Genomic DNA, 19,480 nt, shown 5'->3' with positions numbered 1-19,480 from the left:
AACTGTAATTCTTTCATTACATTGGAAAGTAAACATGTAGAACATTGAAAATGAACTATTTTATGTTATGCCAATATAAAGTAAATTTTATAATAAAAGCCTCAGATTAGATTTTTAAAAAATATTTTATTTATTTATTTTTAGAGTGAGAGAGGACGGGTGGGAGAAAGAGAGTGAGAAACAGCATGCCCCCAACTGGGGACTTGGTCTGCAACCCAGGCAAGTGCCCTGACTGGGAATTGAACCAGCGACCATTCAGTTCACAGGCCGGCACTCAATTCACTGAGCCACACCAGCAGGGGTCTTGGGTTAGATTTTAAAGGGGTATTTCAAACAGTGACTCAGAAAGGTTGAACTTAATTGTAAGGTTAGACATACCTGATAAATACAAACTAACAAGCACATAGGCTTTGATGCTAGTGATAAATGTGTTTGAATTGAAACAGGACAAAGAAAAGGTATTCTGTGATAGTATATAATTCATAATGAAGATCAAATTATTATGCATATTTAAAATTCAGTAATATCACTCTCAAAATTATAGGAAATAGGAGAAATATTGCTAGGATAATGTTGTTATCCAGTGAGATACTAAATTATTCAAAGTCATCACTATTGAATAGCTGGGTCCAATAGATGTTATATTGAACCAGGAAAACTGTAATGAAAGCTCTTCTTTTTGTGTGTCACAGCATGGATTACCTATTTTTCTTTAGCCAAAGAGAATCTTGAACACATTCAAAAGGGAGATAAGTACACATATTTGTTTGTATTATAAAAACATAAATATGCTAGAAAAAAGAAAAAAGTGAAGTTAAATTTTTAAAAAGATATTTCTTACATTATCTTAAAAAATTGCTACAAAGAATATGAAGGAGAGAATTGGGTTTTTCTCCACTCTGTACTTGTTCCCAGTGCTGTGTTTCTGGGTGATGCACATGGAAATAGTTAGGTACGGCTTTTCTTAAAACGAATATTTCTGTGTTTGTGTTTAAAAATTTTGGCCATGAAATAATAAATGTATTCATATTTTAACAAATATAAATACTTTTGAAAATTAAAATGGTTGACTTTTCATAGACAGTGTGCTCATTATAACTAACTAATGATTCTGAAATTTCTGAGTAGGAGTTACAGAAGATAGGAGAGTGGTATATGAATATGAAATGTCATCAGTGGAAAGTAGATATGAAATTCTAGGATATTTGGTTGATGTTGCAAAGGTTCATATCTTACTTGTATTTTTTTTTTAAGAAAAACTACATGAAGATGTGTTCTAACAAAAAACCTCTTGATTTGGATACATTATGTAATTGTTTGAATTGATTTTCACATTAGAAATTGTGTAAGTTCAAATGGGATGAAGGTTAGGGGAAAAGGTATGATGTGAATTTAAGAATACTGCTTAGATTTTGCTTCATACAAAGCCGAATTTGAGCCCTGGCTGGTGTGGCTCAGTGAATTGAGTGCTGGCCTGGGAACCAAAGGGTCGCTGGTTCGATTCCCAGTCAGGGTACATGGCTGGGTTGCAGGCCATGACCCCCAGCAACTGCACATTGATATTTCTCTCTCTCTCTCTCTTTCTCCCTCCCCTTTCTGAAAGATAAATAAATAAACTCTTAAAAAATATTTATAACTGAATTATTTTCCTAATTATTTATAAATCTTGGGCTCTGGGAGAAATATAGTTTATACAGAGTCTGATTAAATTTTAATATATTGAGTCTATCAGAAATGACTCGTTTACACACAACTGTAGTTGTCTGAGTCTTCTTTCTCTCTTTTTTGCTTTTGTGTTGGGAAATTCAGTGATACTTTTAAGTGACAAGTTATATAAATCCATTTTATGTATAATTCCATGACTTTGAGCCAGCAGTGGAAAAACACTTTTAGTAAATAGCCAGTAGTGTATTGATCTCATACATTCTTAATGAAGATAGATTTATTTGATTTATAATGAGTGAAGGTGTAGTTTGTTCTCTGTCATTCTTCTTCCTCTAATGTCCATCTTGATTTTTTAAAGTTTTGATGATAGACACTTGTTTAAATCTAGATGATTTACCTTTTTGTGATTTAATTTATAGAATTTCACACTCATGTTTTCTTTTATGTGTTTTTCTCTTTAATTTTAGGATCCTCGTTGTAGTATTGCAGGAGAAAATAGCTGCCTTTGATAGCTGTACTTTCACAAAAAAATTTTTTGTCACAAGTACGTACCAACTTGATGTATTTTCTATCGTAAGCATTTGAGTTTATAGTATTTACTCATTAGAATCAGCAAACTAATTGTTATAACATCATTTTCATAATATTAAATTATTATGATATTTCTTTGCTTCGTGGATGTCTTCTTCAGGACTCTAATTTTATAGTGTTTTATTTCAAACCACATTTTCCACATATTACTAAGCAAGACTTGTACAATATTGCCTCAGTTTCTTCTTATATATTTTCCTTGAGTTGCTGTGATTAACTTAGGTTCATAGAACTGTGTTGTACTTTCAGAACAGTTGTTTAATTTTCGTAGCATGCTTAAGGTAACTGTATTGTCTTACATGAGATATTTGAAAATGGATAAAATGCGTGAGCATGGCTCTTTCCCTCCTCCTTTCTCCCACGTCCCGTTACTTCTACTGTTTCCCCAAAGTTCAAAACTAAGCATAGAATCTGGATCTGAACACACATACATGGGGAGAGAGAGAGATTGAGACTTTTTTTTCTTTTAAGGAAAACTGGCTAGTCTAGTATTGGTAGGACATGCTGGAAGAATGGAAACTCCAGCAGGAATTGATTCTGAATGAAGTCTGAAGTTTATAATACTATAGTCTAATAAAACAGTAGTTTTCACTCTTGTTTTTTATGTTTCAACCTCGACAACTCACTGTTGAAACTACAGCAGGTTTTCCAGAGTTGATACATATATGCTCACACAGAATTCTGTTGGAACAGAACAGATCTCAGTTTTGTTGTGACCAGAGAATCCCAGTCATATTGCTGCATCTCCTGAAAAGCCACACCTATTTGCAGTGCCTTACACTGTGACTGGTTTTGCAGGTATTCTCCTAGACTGTGGGTGAGAGTATAAACTGGCATAAACTCTATAGGAGGCAATTTGATGAAATGTACCAAAGTTTAGATTGTATCAACACTGATCCACTAAAGCATTATTTTTATTAAATTATTTTAATTTATTTTTTATAAAAGTATATTGACATACAATGTTATGTTAGTTTCAGGTATAGAAATAGTGATTCAACATTTATATAACTTATGTGGATTGCTGTGATGTCTGTGAACCTTCTGTCACTGTACAAAATTATTACAGTATTATTGACTGTATTCCCTATGCTGTACATTATATCCCTCTGACTTACTCATTTTATTACTGGAGGTTTGTACCTCTTATTCCTCTTCACCTATTCCATCCATTTTCTCCTCCCCCTTTACTCTATCAGCCATCAGTTTTTTCTGTATCTCTCAGTCTGTTTTTTTAAAATTCTACATATAAGTTAAATTATATGGTATTTGTCTTTCTCTGACTTATTTCACTTAGCATAATATCAATGTTGTCACAAATAGCAAGATTTTATTGTTTTTATGGCTAAGTAATAGTCCATCGTGTGTGTGTGTGTGTATATTACATTATCTTTATCCATTTATCTATCAATGGACATCCAGGTTGCTTCTATGTATCGGCCTTGGTAAATAATGCTGCAGTGAACATAGGCTGCATATCTTTTCAAATTAATGTTTTCATTTTTTAAAAAATAAATGCTCAGCCTTGGCTAGTGTGGCTCAGTGGATTGAGTGCCTACCTGTGAACCAAAGGGTCACCAGTTCAGTTCCCAGTCAGGGCACATGCTTGGGTGAGGACCAGGTCCTTAGTGAGGGCACACAAGAGGCAACCATACAGTGCTGTTTCTCTCCCCCTTCTCTCTCTCTCTCCTTTCCATCTCCTTCTCTCTAAAAATAAATAAATAAATAAAATCTTTAAAAAAAAAGAAGTTAAAAAAAAACAAATGTCCAGAAGTAGAATTGCTGAGTCTTATAGAAGTTCTAGTTTAAATTTTTGAGGAACTGCCATACTGTTTTTCATAGTGGCTGAACCAATTTACAACCCCACCAGCAGTGCATGAGAGTTCTCTTTTCTTCACATTTTGTCCAACTTGTTTGTTGACTTTGGGAAAATATCTGTTCAGGTCCTCTGTCCATTTTTTAATCGGAGTACTTAGTTTTTTGTTGTTGAGTTATGTGAGTTCTTTATATATTTTGCATATTAGTCCCTTCCTGGAGTATTGTTCGCAAATTTCCTCTCTTCTTTTGTTGGCGTCTTTTTGTTTTGTTGGTGGTTTCTTTTGCTGCAGAATCTTTCTAGTTTGATGTAATCCCACTTATTTATTTATTTTTGCTTTTATTTTCCTTGTTTTTGGGGGGTCAGATTTATAAAGTCTTCTCTGAGACCAAGATCTGTAGGTTTAGTACCTGTCTTTTGTTCTCTATGTTGTATTGTTTCAGGCCAGTTTTTAGGTCTTTGATCCATTTTGAGTTAATTTTTGTGTACGGGGACAAATAGCTGTGTAGTTTCATTCTTTTACATGTGGCTTTCCAATTTTCCCAGGACCATTTATTGAAGAGGCTTTCTTTTGGCCTTTGTGTGTTTTTGCATCTTTTGTTGGAAATCAGTTGCCCATATACATATAGGTTTGTTTCTGAATTCTCAGTTCTGTTTTGTGGATATTGTTTTGGTCATGTACTAACATGCATTTAATTTCTAAAATACTTTTAAAAACTCTTGTGTAATACAATTGTGAGTACCTTAGTTATGTATGAATCAGGACTGTAAAATTAGTAGAGACAGCTGTGCCAATCAAAGAAAGCATCTTGGGAATTTGTGCCAAAGGGTAGAAGGATCAGGTAAAGGGAGCTGATAGATAACTTGGAAGGGAACGCAGCCAATATGATGAGAAAGGAGACACCTTTGTATTTGGCTGTACAGAAAAGGTGGCCTTGAGCAGCTGTCTGATGTGGAAATCCAAACCCGTGTATGATTAAGAAAACAAAAGACAAAGACTGATAGATGTCATTAGCAGTCATTTTCACTGTGCTTAAATTGAAAGGTAGATATGAAGTCTCTAGAGAGACCAAGGGATTATACAGGCAGTAAGTAACTCATTCCATTTCCCATTTTTACCTTGAGGAGGAAAAGAAATGCCTTATAGTCCTAATGTTATTTCTTAGTATTAGTATTAGTATGTATTATTCATCTATGTTAATGATGAATAAGAAATGTAAGGGATTATTTTAAAGGATATTTAAAGTGCAAAATTATTTTTAATTTTTGAAAGAGGAGGCTTTTTATGTTTAGAAACAAATTTATAAAATTTTAAAAAAGGGTTTGGAAGGTTAACGTGAGATCTAAGCCCAGTTCAAGTTAAGTCAAATCTATTCCTGTTCTTTTGGTTACCCATTTGTATACAATGTTCTTTTGGTTGCCCATTAGTATACAATTTGTATAGTAGGCTGCCATGTTTTCACAGCCTGGTCAGGTGCCTGACACTCGTGGGCACTCGGTGAATGTGTGCAATGAACTGACTTATGAATTTCCTAGCCACTGTCCCTCCATCCAACTCATTCAGCCTTATAGTGTCAGTACTCTTTAATTCATGATATTTCATAAACATGAAAAATAAAACAAAAATAAATAAAAGGTTGTGGAACTTTAAGAAGGTTATTAATCAGTTGTAAGATGGTCAAACAAATCTCTGAAGTGTTGCATATTATTTTTTGTGCTTATACATCTTTCTGTAGAGCATGCTCAGTCTTTTCTAGATTTCATACAATATGAGGGGGTACCCCCCAAACCAAATTTATTTATAAAAAATTGTGTATTTATTCTTACACATTCAAACTTCAGTTACCTTCAAAGTACTCTCCATTTGATACAATACACCTATTGAAATTTTTTTTCACAGCTCAAAACAGATTTTGAACTTGTTGATTTTGATGCCTTTTTAGTGCTTTTCCTGTTTTATGTTTTACCTCTTCCACATTGGGTTGCTCAGGTTAAGGTCTGGTGAATAGGGAGGGTGGGACACCAGGGTCATGCTGATTTTGGTCAGAAACTGCTGAACACTCAGTGCAGTATGGAAGGGTGCACTCATAAATTACCCATCATGAAATGGGCAAATGCACTGAGAAAGTCTTAAAAAAAAAAGTGACCTGAAGAAGAATGTAGACTCTCACAACCGTGCCAGCTAGTACACTGATACAGATGGATCACTCACCTAGTGGGGGAAGCCTGTAGTATAAGGCACCTGCCCTCCAGAGGATAATTCCAGTTGTTCTGGGGTCCCCCCTCCTGTACCACTATAGAATAAGAAGTGGTTTTGGTGAATTATCTTTTTTCTTTTTGAGTGGTGTCCTTTGAGACACAAAAGATTAGTTTTGATAAAGTCCAATTTATCTATTTTTTCTTTTATCACTTGTTATTTTTGGTGCCATATCTAAGAAAGCATTGTCTAACCTAAGGTTATGGATATTTACCACTATATTTTGTTACAAGAGGGTAATAATTTTGACTTTCTAAGACTTTGATGCATTTATAGTTAATTTTTTAAAAATGTATCGATTGATTGATTTTAGAGAGGGAGAGGGAGAGAAATACTGATTTGTTGTTCCATTCATTCGTACATTCATTGGTTGATTCTTGTATGTTTTCTCTCTGGAGAACAAACTTGCAACCTTGGCGTATTGGGACAACACTCTATCCAACTGAACTACCTAGCCAGGGCCTTAGAGTTAATTTCTGTATGCTGTGTGAGATGAAGGTTCAGTGTATATTTTTTTGCATGTGGATATCCTTTTGACCCATCATCATTGTTGAAAAGACTGTTTTTCTCCATTGACATGTCTTGGCATCCTTGTTGAAAGTCATTGAAAACTGTATTTGAACAATGATTAAAATTAAAAAAAAAAAAAAGAAAGTCATTGATCATACATGCAGACATCTGGGTTTTTTTCCTTTTCAAAAAGGTCTCAAGTCTTTGAGTAGTTCTTACCAAGAAAAATAAGCCAGTGTTACAGAGAATGGTTAAATCTTTGGTTTTTCAAAATGAGTTCAGGTCAACTCTCCATTTGGACCAAGGTTCTGGGAGGATGCCATCTAAATTGTATCAGTCTCATGTGTGTTGTCTTTTACTTTGTTCACAAACATTATAAACATGTTAGAATTAGTCTGAGTATTAGAGTGGTTTGCCTTTTTTTTTTCCTTCACTTGTTTTCAAAGTTTAGCTGGAGGCAGCAGTTAATCTTTAAAGGAGTCATGCTTATAAAGTTGGGACAGTGCTGAGTGGCTGATGTTCTGTTGATTCCAGCTGTAAAATGTTTTCAGAAGAGCACAAAAGCAATTAGCTTTTATTCCAATATGCTGTAATTCTTGAGGTCCGCTGATTTCTAAAAACATTGACTCAAAAAGTAAAATGAAAAATTGTTAACTATATTTTTACATAGTATCCTTTTATTAGAGAAAGGAGAATATATTTATTAGGATGTAGTGAGGCAAAGTAGTTATCAGAATTGAGAATTAGATTATGTTGACTTTAAATTTCAGGAAATTAGCCACCTTTTATGTAATGCCACAGTACACAAGTATTTATTCTGTTTTTTTTATTCACAACATTTAAATGGGGGAACTTTCTTATAGACCATATTTATACTCATTTCTCTAGCTCTGAAAATATCTGTGGAATATAAGTGTATATAAGTACATTTTTATATGAGTAAGATTAGTTTACTCAATGGGATATAATAATGATATCTGTTATCTAAATACTGGTAACTTTAGTTTGATCCTCTAATGTACATTTTAGAGAAACATATCTGTGAAAATTTTAACCAGATTCTTTTCAAATGATAAACCAGCAGTCCTTTAGGCTAGGTCTTTTGTGTTCTTTGATTATGAAGTATTTTAGTGGGCCCTTTTCCTGTGTGTTTGGCCATAATCAGCATTGGGTGAATATAATAATATCCCGGTTATGCAGAGGTCAATTTTCCAAAAACCCAAAATATCACAAAGACACCCCTTCAAACCATGAAATAAAAAGAGTTTTTTAAACAATATGTAAAAATTATAAAGCTCATCTTGTTTTTATTTTTTTTATATGGCATGTGGACTTTCTCTTAGGGTCATTGCCTTTGTTTAATAAGTATTTTAACCTTTGAAAATGAAAACTCAGAATAGATGGGGCGGGTGCAGGAGGTGAAATGACAGCTGCTGTGTAATGGAAGCAGCATCAGTGTGTGCTTCTTCAGTGCTGTGAACACAGCACTGCCCAGATTCCGAAATGATGACCACTGCTGCTCAAGGCTGTCTGAACTCAGGGAGCCATATAATGTATGTTGAAGAAAGATTTCTATTAAATATGGCTTTCAGACAAAATATCTGGCTTTTAGCCGAGCACACAATTTGAATATTTGAAAAATGTTCTTTTGTAGATAACTTTTTATTTGCCAATGCTTTAGTTTAGGTACATTGTTTAATTCAAATATCTTATTAACCTATTTTTTTAGGCATTGTTCTAGGCAGTGGAGATTCTGCAGTGAACAAAAAAAAAAGCACAAGTCATTGACTTTACATCTCTCTGATAAAGTGGGAGTGAGATAGAAAAAATCATAAATATATCACAGAACATAAAGTTATTTTTATTTTTGAAAGTATATGTCAAAGTAGTTAATTATTTTCTTTTTATTAATAAGTATGTTTTTGAATGAACTATCATACATTGATTATTCCTTTTAGGATCAATAACACATACTGGGACTTTCTGCTGGGTAGTGTATGTCTGAGCAGTGCAGTTTGCAGTGTGGAAAAGCAGTTTTTGCTACTATGCTTGTGTATTTCATGTAATTTGGCTAATTTTTTCCCATGAGAAGAAAAGTTATTGGTATAGAATCTTCTTTGCTTCATGAGTACATAAATTTACATTCCAAATTGAGACTTAAACTAAGAAATAGATAACCTCAGTTTGATCCTCTAGTGTAGATTTTAGAGAAGCACATTTGTGAGAATATTAACCAGATTTTGGAATGATAAACCGGGAGTCCTTTAGACTTTTTGCATTCTTTGATTTTGCAGTCTCTTTCAACTAAGTCCCCTTAAAAGCAGTTTTGTGAAAAGAGAAACAGATTCATAGATACAGAGAACAGACTGCTGGCTGTCAGAGGGCAGGAGTGTTAGGGGAGTGGGTGAAAAGGCGAAAGGACTGAGAAGTACAGATTGGTAGTTACAAAATAGCCACAAGGGCATACACAACAGCATAGGAAATATAGTCAATAATGTTATAATAGCTGTGTATGGTGCCACTTGGCTTCAGGAAATATCAGGGGGCATACTTTGTGAAGTGTATGATAGTCTAGCCACTGTGACATACACCTGAACCCAGTATAAAACCATACTGAATGTCAATTATAGCTGAAAAAAAATTAAAAAGAAGTTTTGTGAGACAGTGAGTATTACTTTGTGTAGTTGACAGATGAAGGTGATAGCCTGAAGAGACTTTATTGGCATAGCGAGGAGAGATGAGAGCCTCTAGGATGGCAGACATCACTTACTTGACTAAATTTTGTGTTTCTTGGTTAGTAGAGTTCAAGAAGAGGGCATTGGTGTTTCCATGCATGGCTGGTTTTCACTGTGAGGAATATGTGATTTGTCCTTGTTGAAATGAGAAAACCTCAAAATATTCCTTTCTACTATTTTGTTATTGGCTAGGCTGAGGACAAGAACAATTAAATTGAGTGCTCAGTGTCAATTCGTAGGATTATGTAAATAATTCCCTAACATCTTTTTATTGATGCACCTTTTGTGGATTACTTCTCTTTGACCCCATATTTAAATTCTTGTCCCCCCTCCTCGCCCCCATAGTATCCTCATTTCTTTTTAGGTGTTTGTCTTCCTTATCGTTTGCCCTTAAAGTCCTGAACCAACTGTATGCTTCCTCTTTCCTTTCCAAACATTATTGCTTGACTCATGAAGTTGTAGACTTATGAACTTGAAATGTTTCTTCTTAGCTTCTCTCTTGTTGTATGAATAACTGCGTAAAATGCCCCCCCCTTTTTTTTTTTGCAAAATGTCATTACCAGTTCTTCCCAGATTTGTTTCCTATTTGAAAAAAGTCAAAACCAAAGGGAAACTGTATAGGAGAAAATAAAGAACCTAATTTAGCTATTCAAATAATAGCTACCATTATTTGTGAAATTTGAAAAAATGAAATTTTATGTGAAATTTGAAAAAATGAAAGCATTTGTTTTGACTATTTCATGGGAAATTTTATGTGAAATTTGAAAAAATGAAAGCATTTGTTTTGACTGTTTCAGTGCCATCAGAATATGGTGCACAACAGAAAATTTATTAGGAAATTTCTCAGTATTGTTTTTTGAAATTTTCCAGGCTGCTATCCTTGTCCAGGGCCCAACATGAACCCTATTGCTCTTGGGAGCCGCTGGCTTGCTTATGCAGAAAACAAGGTAAGGCATGGCCCGCGTGTGGGTTATTGGCAATGGACAGGTGTTCTAGAATGTTTCCAAAATGATTACCAATCAGTATTGAACTTTTAATTTATGAGTTTGTTTTCTTTGATTTGGCTTTGATTTTAGTTGGACACCCAATAATTGTCTTATCTCCCTTGTTGCTTAAGATCAGTATTTAGACGGAACCTTAATTTTCTATGCTTAGTTTTATATAGAGAACTTTACTCCATTAATCTTAAAGCACAGCATTGGTGTTACAGAGCTGATTCTGTGGAGCTAGCAATCAGGAGTCAGGAATGATTTCTGTCTTTATTGGCGGATTGGGAAACTGGAGCACAGAATAATTTACTGTAACTATTTGTCTATAAGTAAAACTGTAAATGAGAGTTCAGAACATTTGTATTAATAATTAAATCACAGATGCTTACATTTTGTTGAATTTTCCAGTTATTGATCAATTTCAATTATCTATTAAGGTCATCATAGTAAGTGAAGATATTATATTTATATACTGAAAGTTTTATTTATGTCCAAATCGAAGCATAAGGTACATTTGAATTTTCAGAAGGAAAAAGTGGCCCTGGCCAGTGTGGCTCAGTTGATTGGAGCGTGGTCTCGTACACTGAGATGTTGTGGGTTCCATTCCCCATGAGGGCAAGGTTTTGAGTTGGATCCTCTGCTGGGGGGCTTATGAGAGGCAACTGATTGATGTTTCTCTGTTCCACTGATATTTCTCACACTTTTCCTCTTTATCTCCCTCTCCCCCTTTCTTGTCTCTCCCCCTGTATTTATATTTTCCTTTCTTTCCAAAGGATTACATAATAATATATGTGCTCTTTTGTACATTTTTTTCACTTACCAATATTTCCTGTTAGTCCATTTAGTAGAGTTTTGCACTATAGAAATTTCTAATTTATCTATAATTTTGAATTGAGATGCAAATATAATTTTCTAATGATTCTAAACTTTAAACAAAAATTTCTAGGTTAATTATGTTTATGTAGAAAAGCTGACTCAGAACTTAGTTGAATTGAAAATGTGACAGTATTGCTTGTTTTCACATATTTATCCATGATTATTATAATTACCTCGGGCAGAAAAAAGATGCTGTTTCCATGATAATGTCTTTCCTTGTGCTTGTGGGAGGAGGCAGTAGAGGGGTGGTTTTCGTAATTCTTTTGAATGTGAATGAATGAATGAATGAATGAGTGAGTGAGATTCTTTTTATTAACTGAAGCAGTCATTTTCAAATTCCCTGTTTTTCCTTATGTGAAGCCACATTTACTGATCACCTGTCCTTTGGAAAATTCCTCACTATTGACCTTGAAATCCACTTAAGCAACCATTCAATATAGCAACTTGACATCTGACATCAGACTTTTAAAAGTATTTCCTTTTAATATATGTATTGTTATTGCTTTGAGGGATTGTTTTAAAATACATTGTCAGTGAATTAGAAGATTTTGATTATTAAATAAAATAATAAGAGGTTTAAATACTAGTCTTTATCAAATTACCTGGTTTTAAATTATGTAAAGCATTTTTTGTTCTTGCATTTTGGGAGAGGTAGATTTATTCTGAATTCCAGGGCTTGTAAATATTCAAATCACAACATGGACCTGTTCTAATACTCTATTACTGCCATTTCGTTATAAGTTTGAATGTGCCTTGGCCCGGTGGCTCATTTGCTTGGAATATCATCTCTCTTATACACCAAAAGGGTGTGGGTTTGGTCCCCAGTCAGGTCGTGTATGGGAGGCAACTGGTTGCTGATTTTCTCTCCCTCTTTCTCTCTCCTTCTCTTTCTTGTTTAGAATTAATAAATATATCTTTGGTGAGGATTAAGAACAAATTAAAATGTAAAAATTTGTCTAATTATATATGTTTGTTTATTTATCTATTTTTACTAAATTTACAAAATGTAGGGACAGTGCAGAATTTAACCCGGGTTTATTGCTCAGCACATGTGAGAATCACGCTTGTCAAACTAGTGATTCACTTGGAACGTGGGCAGGTTGATTTATTTACATCAGCGACGAATGAGGGCATGTCTTTTTCAGTCTAACTAGTAAGCCCTCTGAGGTGGATAGCTACTACATGTGTCATTGCTGATCTGTGCATAACTTGTGCACCTTCTCCACTGGCACAGTTGAAAATGAAAATATAGCACAATCTTTTGTCTGTTTTTTCAAGTTTCCTTTTGCAAACTTTATGAAGGAATTAAGAGGACAAAACCTCTAATTTGCTAGCCTGTTAAATATTTAATGTTAGGAAGTCATGTCTAAGTCCTTTGATTATATTTTTAAATTTTATTTGTGGAAAGGCAGCCAGAGCCCAAATTCTACCATTTGGGAGTTTATGAATTCTTAAAGACTATTCATCTTGTAATTAAAAATCGTATTTGTGCATGAAACGGCCCGAGTGGCACCAGCAGATTATAAAAAGGCTAAAAGTGCCTGAGCACGGCTTTTGGCTGTTTGTATGAAATACACTTGTACAAACATTCCCACCCACCACCATCATTATGCGTGGTAAATAAGGTCTATCCTAATACCCGGTAGATTTAAACAGTTTAATAGAAATGACTTTCTGGTTTCTCTCTTCCTCTTTTTTTCCAGCTGATTCGATGTCATCAGTCCCGTGGTGGAGCCTGTGGAGACAACATTCAGTCTTATACTGCCACAGTCATTAGTGCTGCCAAAGTGAGTATCCAGTAGTCTCTAGGAGTTTTGATTGTGTGTAGTAATTATCAAGTTTCTCTGCTGAATTGGATAGAGATTTTCTCTTCCATTTTCATTCACAAGTGTAATAAACTTAAGAAGTAAGACAGACTTATTTTGTCACTCATGAGAATTGGTGACTAAATGATTAGGTTCTTAATTTCTTAAGGTTCATAAACAATACTTCATTCTCTATTGTAATGATTATAGGGTTTATAGTTACCTAATTTTAAATATTTAAGTCTGCCAGCTAGATTAAAGTCTTATATAATTAATTCCATTTTTGAAAAGCTATATCGTAAGTAGTAACTTCTGGACATTTTTGTGTGTGATTTGCATTATTCTACCTATACTAACATCCCTTTGTGTCTTTGAATGTGTATGAATCTTTTTGACATAAAAAAAATGGTATTCCTTAAGAAAACTCCAGTCCAATCCCTGACACATTGAAAGATTCTTGTCTGTCCCAGGGCTGCCCCCTCCACATTTGTCACATGAGTTCTTTTTGTGCGTGTGTGGTAGGGTTAATTTTGATGAAGGCTCGTAAACTTTATGCTGATTATAAGGCATTTTTATAATCACTATCCTTTTGAATTCTGAAGTATACAACAAAACAATTCTAATAATAGGGATGACATAGTGAACCTAAATGACAGCATGTAATAAAAAGCACAGCTATTCAGAAAAGAACAACAGTTTAAAGCAAACCACAGGGAGGGAATCATAGGTCACACTGTTTTTATGTAAAACAAATACAAAAATACTTCAAGATTGATCACAAATGTTTACATGATGTGCTTTAGAATGTGCTCCTTGGTTTGATGAGGAATTAAATATTTTTAATTCAAAAGCTAAATACTGAATGTCTTTAGGTTTTCAGCATTATGTATTTTGCATTTTGGAATCTTTGTAAAAATTGCTACTTCTCTCCATTGTGTATGCCAAAATCATGATGGTTATTTCACATGATGAGAAATCTGAGACAGCAAATAGGCAGCAGCAGTGTTAATCAGTTAGTTTATAATAGATCCATTTCTCGAATATTAGATTCTTTTTAGACTTACCTGTCATACACTTGCATCAGGATAGCTCATTGTATTGTCATATTGAATCATTTTCAGGTAAGTGATGGAGGATAGTTTTTCAGCTCTTTGCTGTAATTATGTTTTTGTGTGCCTACATAAAAGAATGATCTGCTTCATTCAGTAACTGTTAAGCTGTTTAACTGTTAGCTGACATTGGACTTGCTGGAATAAGACTAGTCTATATATGCTTTGAAAAGAACAAGGCTGAACTTCCTACTTTTTACACTCCAATATAGCAAACTATGAGGAAAATACATCTATCTTCAACATTTAAACTTCTAAAAATGACATCAATGAGGAGTCCCTCCAGTCAATTTCCAGTAGACAGTCTCCAGTGAAATTAGTATTGATTGAAATTCATTGTTAGCTCTGGCAATGTGTAAAATTCTTCCATTTGCACTTGAATAAAGTGGTTAATGTTTAATTTTTGTTAATTGCTTATGCTTGATTTTAATGCTCATTCATGTTCGTGTTTGTAAATTTATCAAATGTAGGAAAAATATAACTATGAACATGTCACCCATTTCTTTTATAATTTTTTAATTAAAATGTTTTTCAATTACAATTTACATTCAATATGATTTTGTATTACAGTAGACAGTCAGAGACAGTCAGATACTTTACAAAGTGTTCTTCTTGATACGTCCAGTACCCACCTGGCACTGCACATAGTTCACAATATTACTGTCACCATTTCTTAAAAGTCGTCACACAGTCAATTCAATCGTATATTGTACCCTGCTCCTTGAACCTACTAACTTAAATGTCATGAGATATTTTTGAAAACATTTTTCTTTTATTTATGTTAATCTGTGTACTTACAGACTTCTGCATTAGAGGGCATGAATATATTGAGATGAAAGAAAATACTGTCAAATTATTTTTCTAAAATCCTACCAGAAATAGAATGAGTCTCGATTTCACTTGGATTCTTTGTTTAGGAAAGATTGGAAAGTTGGGAATATTCCTACCCCCACCCCTGATGGTAATTTCTCTTAGTAAGTTATTGGATATTAGAAAGTTTGTGGATAAATTTGCCTTCTGAGGTATAAAGCAGTTGAAGTTTTATGTGGTAAATACATGAAAATTTCAAGTACTTTTCCAATTATAAATACATCCTTTTGTGTTTTTAATGATTACTTTATATATTATACTCCTATTATATTAGTGTGCATGTTTGTGAAAATACATTATGATGTACACTTATAATTCCAGTAGGTAGCAGTATAAGGGGGAGTTAAAATTTCCCAAGAAAAGAAAAATCTCACAGAGATATCTTCATACCCAGAAACCTCCAGAGAATTCTAACATTTGAGAATAAATAATAGCAATATTATAAATATTCTTCCTTAGAATAAAATAGTCTGATTACAACTAATCTTGTTTTATGATGCCAGATCACCTTGATACAAAAACTTGACAAGAACATTATGAGAAAGGAAAACTATGGTCCTGTCTTTACTCATGAACATACGTGTGAAAAATCATAAACAAAAACCTAGCAGAAAAAAGGGAACAATGTATGATAAGGATAATGTGGCATAATCCATTTGGGAAAATTTCACACTCTAAGACTGCTTTATTACTCAAAAATCAATTAGTATAATTTGCCATATTAACAGATTAAAGGAAAAAAGATATGATTATCTCAATATATGCACAAAACCAATTCAATAAAATCAAACATATACACTGATGAAATATTTTAGTAAATAGTGATAATTTCTGATTCTCTAGAATTACTTTTTTTTCTAAATATAAAATTGTTTAAATATACTAAACATGGTTATTTTTAAGTATGTTTCTGATAACTCCAGTATCTGGTTCTATTTTTGGGACCTGGCTACTTGTTTACCAGAGTTGATTTCAAAAATCTTTAGAAACAATTTTGAGATTGGGATGATACCAGAGTTCTGCAGCACTGTTAGTCCTGGACCTTCTTAATCTAGTTTCAGGGATTGAGATTACTTAAATTATTTAAATAAAACTCACCTGAAATAGCTCTGAGAGCCTGATTACTACAGGATCACTCATACATCTACTGTATATCCTTTTATGTTCCACCCCAAAGCTTGGAGTGGTGGTCACCAGGCTTGAGCACCTTGAACAAGGCCAAATAGTTCCCCAAGTCTATCAAAAACACTACTCATGCTCTTAGCAACACTCTCCATAATCATCAGATGCATGTAGGACTAAAATAACCTGCTCATATGTATGGGTTTCCTTGTTCTCTTGGATTTAGAGCTAGTAACTCTTCACTATCTTATTAAATATTCAATACCTTCAAACAGAGTTTTCAAAAAAATTCTCCTCAGTTTTACTCCTTGTTTTCATTGGGGGGATTAATTTGATTTACCTAGACTGTCATTGAAAACAGAAAATAAAATTCTTATTATTTCCTACCATTATTATCATTTCTATTTTTTTTGAGATATAACGTGGAAATCATTTTAAAAAGGCAGGTAGTATGTGCTCCTTAAGATATTTGTCTTAAAATAAATTCACAATCATTTCACGATTGCATCACTTTCTCTGAAAGAGTAATTAATATTTTTCTCTCTCTGATGACAGCTTCTTATGTCACTTCATAGAGGGTACTTAACCACTTTGTTATACAGAAGGATTAATTTTTAAATTTTTACTTTTTTTCTCTCACTATATGATCCTAAGTATAAATATGCTAATTGTACATGTACTTGGATCTTCTGCAGCAATACCCTCTTTCACCCCAATTTCTGGATTTTCAAGTAGCACTTAAAATTAATGTTCATACTTTTAGATTTTTCCCTTTGAGTTTCAAAATAACTAATTTGTCTTTCCTTAAGAATATAGCAGTGATGAATTCTCTGTGGTGGTGATAAAGGAAACATTTATTGAAATTATTCAAATTGGATTATTTTGATACATTTATAAAATCTTGTTTTATATTTTCTGGTTATAACTCTCCTCTTTGAGGTTTCCTTTTAGTGTGTTTTAATCCCAGTGTGATAAATTGATTTAATAAAAATGCCGCTATTTTCTCTTGTTATCTGATAACTTCTTAATGATAACTAACAGGTTTTGTGAGAGCAGCCCCATTAGCACTAATGGACAGGGAGGACAACTGATACGGCACGAGAAAGGTTAAAGATGACTAGTGACCCTTTGGCAAATCTGTCTGCAACAGAACAGAATAAGTACCATGCTGATTTGAATATTTGGCCATAGTGGCTTATCTCACATTTGTTACAAATTTAATTTTCAGTTTTCTTACAGATAGTTTTGTGACTGCTCTTAAGATTATTTACGTATATAATGAACTTTTTAATTTAGATAACTCTGGTTGTGAGGACAATCCTTCTAAATTAATACCTCCAATTGGCCTAATTAGATTTTTTATTTTTAACTTTTTCTTAGCCTCCACCCATTTTTGTATGTATTTGAGGAAATCATCAGGTATACACGTACCATATCTACTAAAATGTAGTGAAAAGGCTAAGTACATAGTGAACTGACTTAGATATGTAAATATGATATGTAAAAATAATTAAATAAAATGACACATTGCTTCTGGACACTAGTGCTCACTGATGTGACATGGAAACAAATTTCTCCTGGAAGCAAAGGTCTTTACTAATGTGGAAAGTGTCTAGCACACCTCTCTCACCTCCTGCATTAAACTTTATTTGGAAGTTAGTGAGCTATTATAGATAGTACTATCTTGTCACTACACGAAGTACAGATTTGATGGCTGTTAAATTTTAATAAGATGACCCCACTGGTGGTCATTATTTATTTTTTTTTTATGAGAAATAGCTATAACTCTCCATGTAATAGGAGCATTTGGCTAATATATATACTACCCTCCCCATACTGCTACCCCACACCCTGGCTTTTTTCTTCATTCTTTCATATAAACTTTCCCGTTCATATTGTGGTTTGCTTTGGTACATTGTTTCCCCTTTCTGTGTGCTCTAGTTATTTTAGTTTATTCCTATTCATTGGTATAAGAGCATGAAATAATAGGCCCAAGGGCAAATGGGGAAGATATACAAGCTAAGACTTTAAATCTGAAAGACATTTCTTTGATAAAGGGGTAGCTCCCTTTAAGTGGGAGCATCTCCATTAGCATTAATGGAGTAAGTACATCAGCTGAAGCATCTCAGAGGTTAATAAGGCTTCCTGGCCAGCTTCTGACATCAATACACTGTGGCGCCTGATTTTGTTGGTCTTTCAGAGGCTTTCTTGACAACAATCTAACAGACTCTGTGTAAGTCATTTCTTGTGAATTATTGAAACAAATGTTTGGCTGCTAATTGAGGAATGCTACTGTGTTTTATAATCATTGCAGTTTGAGTTTTTTAGCACTAAGCAAAACAGTTATAATTGATTTGTGGCTTTTTCCTGGTTTCAGTCAGCTGTAAGTTATATCTTTTTGCTTGAATTTAGCAAATGGCTTTGCTGGTCATTTATTTAAGTATTTATTAAGATACACTGTTTTGGTCTTCACCCCTCTCCCCTCTCCAGTATGTGTGTGTTCTGAATTCATGAGGTGTGAGATCACAAGTAGTAACAGGAATAGATTACAAGGAAATACTGATAGTGGTTAAAATCACGCTTCAGAAATAGATAGACCTAGTTTTAAAGATCTGGCTTTGTCATTGGCTAGCTGTTTGAGCTGCTGTTTTAATTAACTTCTGTGTAGCCTCAGTTTTTGTTAAATTGAGGTGTTTGAGGAAATCCATAGAGACCATGTATGTTTAGAGTCTTAACCAATCCCAAGTTCATAGTAAAGGTTCCATAGAACATAGCTACTGTAAAATAATGCATAATTTACTAGTGTTAATTATATGGTGTTTTAATGGAAAATTCCTGTGGAAAAAACATTTCCTTCCTAAAGTTCTAATCTAATTGTTTAAAACTCATTTATTTTCCCATAATTATTTTTAACAGTTACCTTACCAAAGATTAATTTGAAGTATTTTAATAAAAACTTTTTCTCACTGTGTGAGACTTGGAAAAATTATTTCTGAATGTGTGTCTGTTATATACATAGTTTTTGATATATCCATTTAACTAGACTACTTTTTTTGGCTCTAATAACTACATCTTTTTTCATTGTTTATCAATCACCTAGTTTTCTTTAGCTTTCTTCCATTCAGACAAAGAACC

At 33.6% G+C, this 19,480-nt stretch overlaps 1 protein-coding gene across 6 annotated transcripts in view; it reads left to right on the top strand.

Moving 5' to 3' along the window:
• Positions 1-19,480, top strand: part of BCAS3 (BCAS3 microtubule associated cell migration factor) — a 485,527-nt gene that overhangs the window by 105,187 nt on the left and 360,860 nt on the right. For all 6 annotated transcript variants that reach the window (XM_045836907.1, XM_045836908.1, XM_045836904.1 and 3 more), the window contains exons 9-11: positions 2,133-2,209; positions 10,445-10,521; positions 13,143-13,226. In XM_045836907.1, the coding sequence (XP_045692863.1) occupies positions 2,133-2,209; positions 10,445-10,521; positions 13,143-13,226 (238 nt within the window). The remainder of the gene's footprint in view (positions 1-2,132; positions 2,210-10,444; positions 10,522-13,142; positions 13,227-19,480) is intronic.

Source organism: Phyllostomus hastatus, unplaced genomic scaffold, assembly GCF_019186645.2.
Source record: "Phyllostomus hastatus isolate PE091 unplaced genomic scaffold, TTU_PhHast_1.1 phas_contig_210, whole genome shotgun sequence".
Lineage (NCBI taxonomy): Eukaryota > Metazoa > Chordata > Mammalia > Chiroptera > Phyllostomidae > Phyllostomus > Phyllostomus hastatus.
Note: the sequence above shows the minus strand (reverse complement) of the source record. Positions and strands in the feature narration are given on the sequence as shown.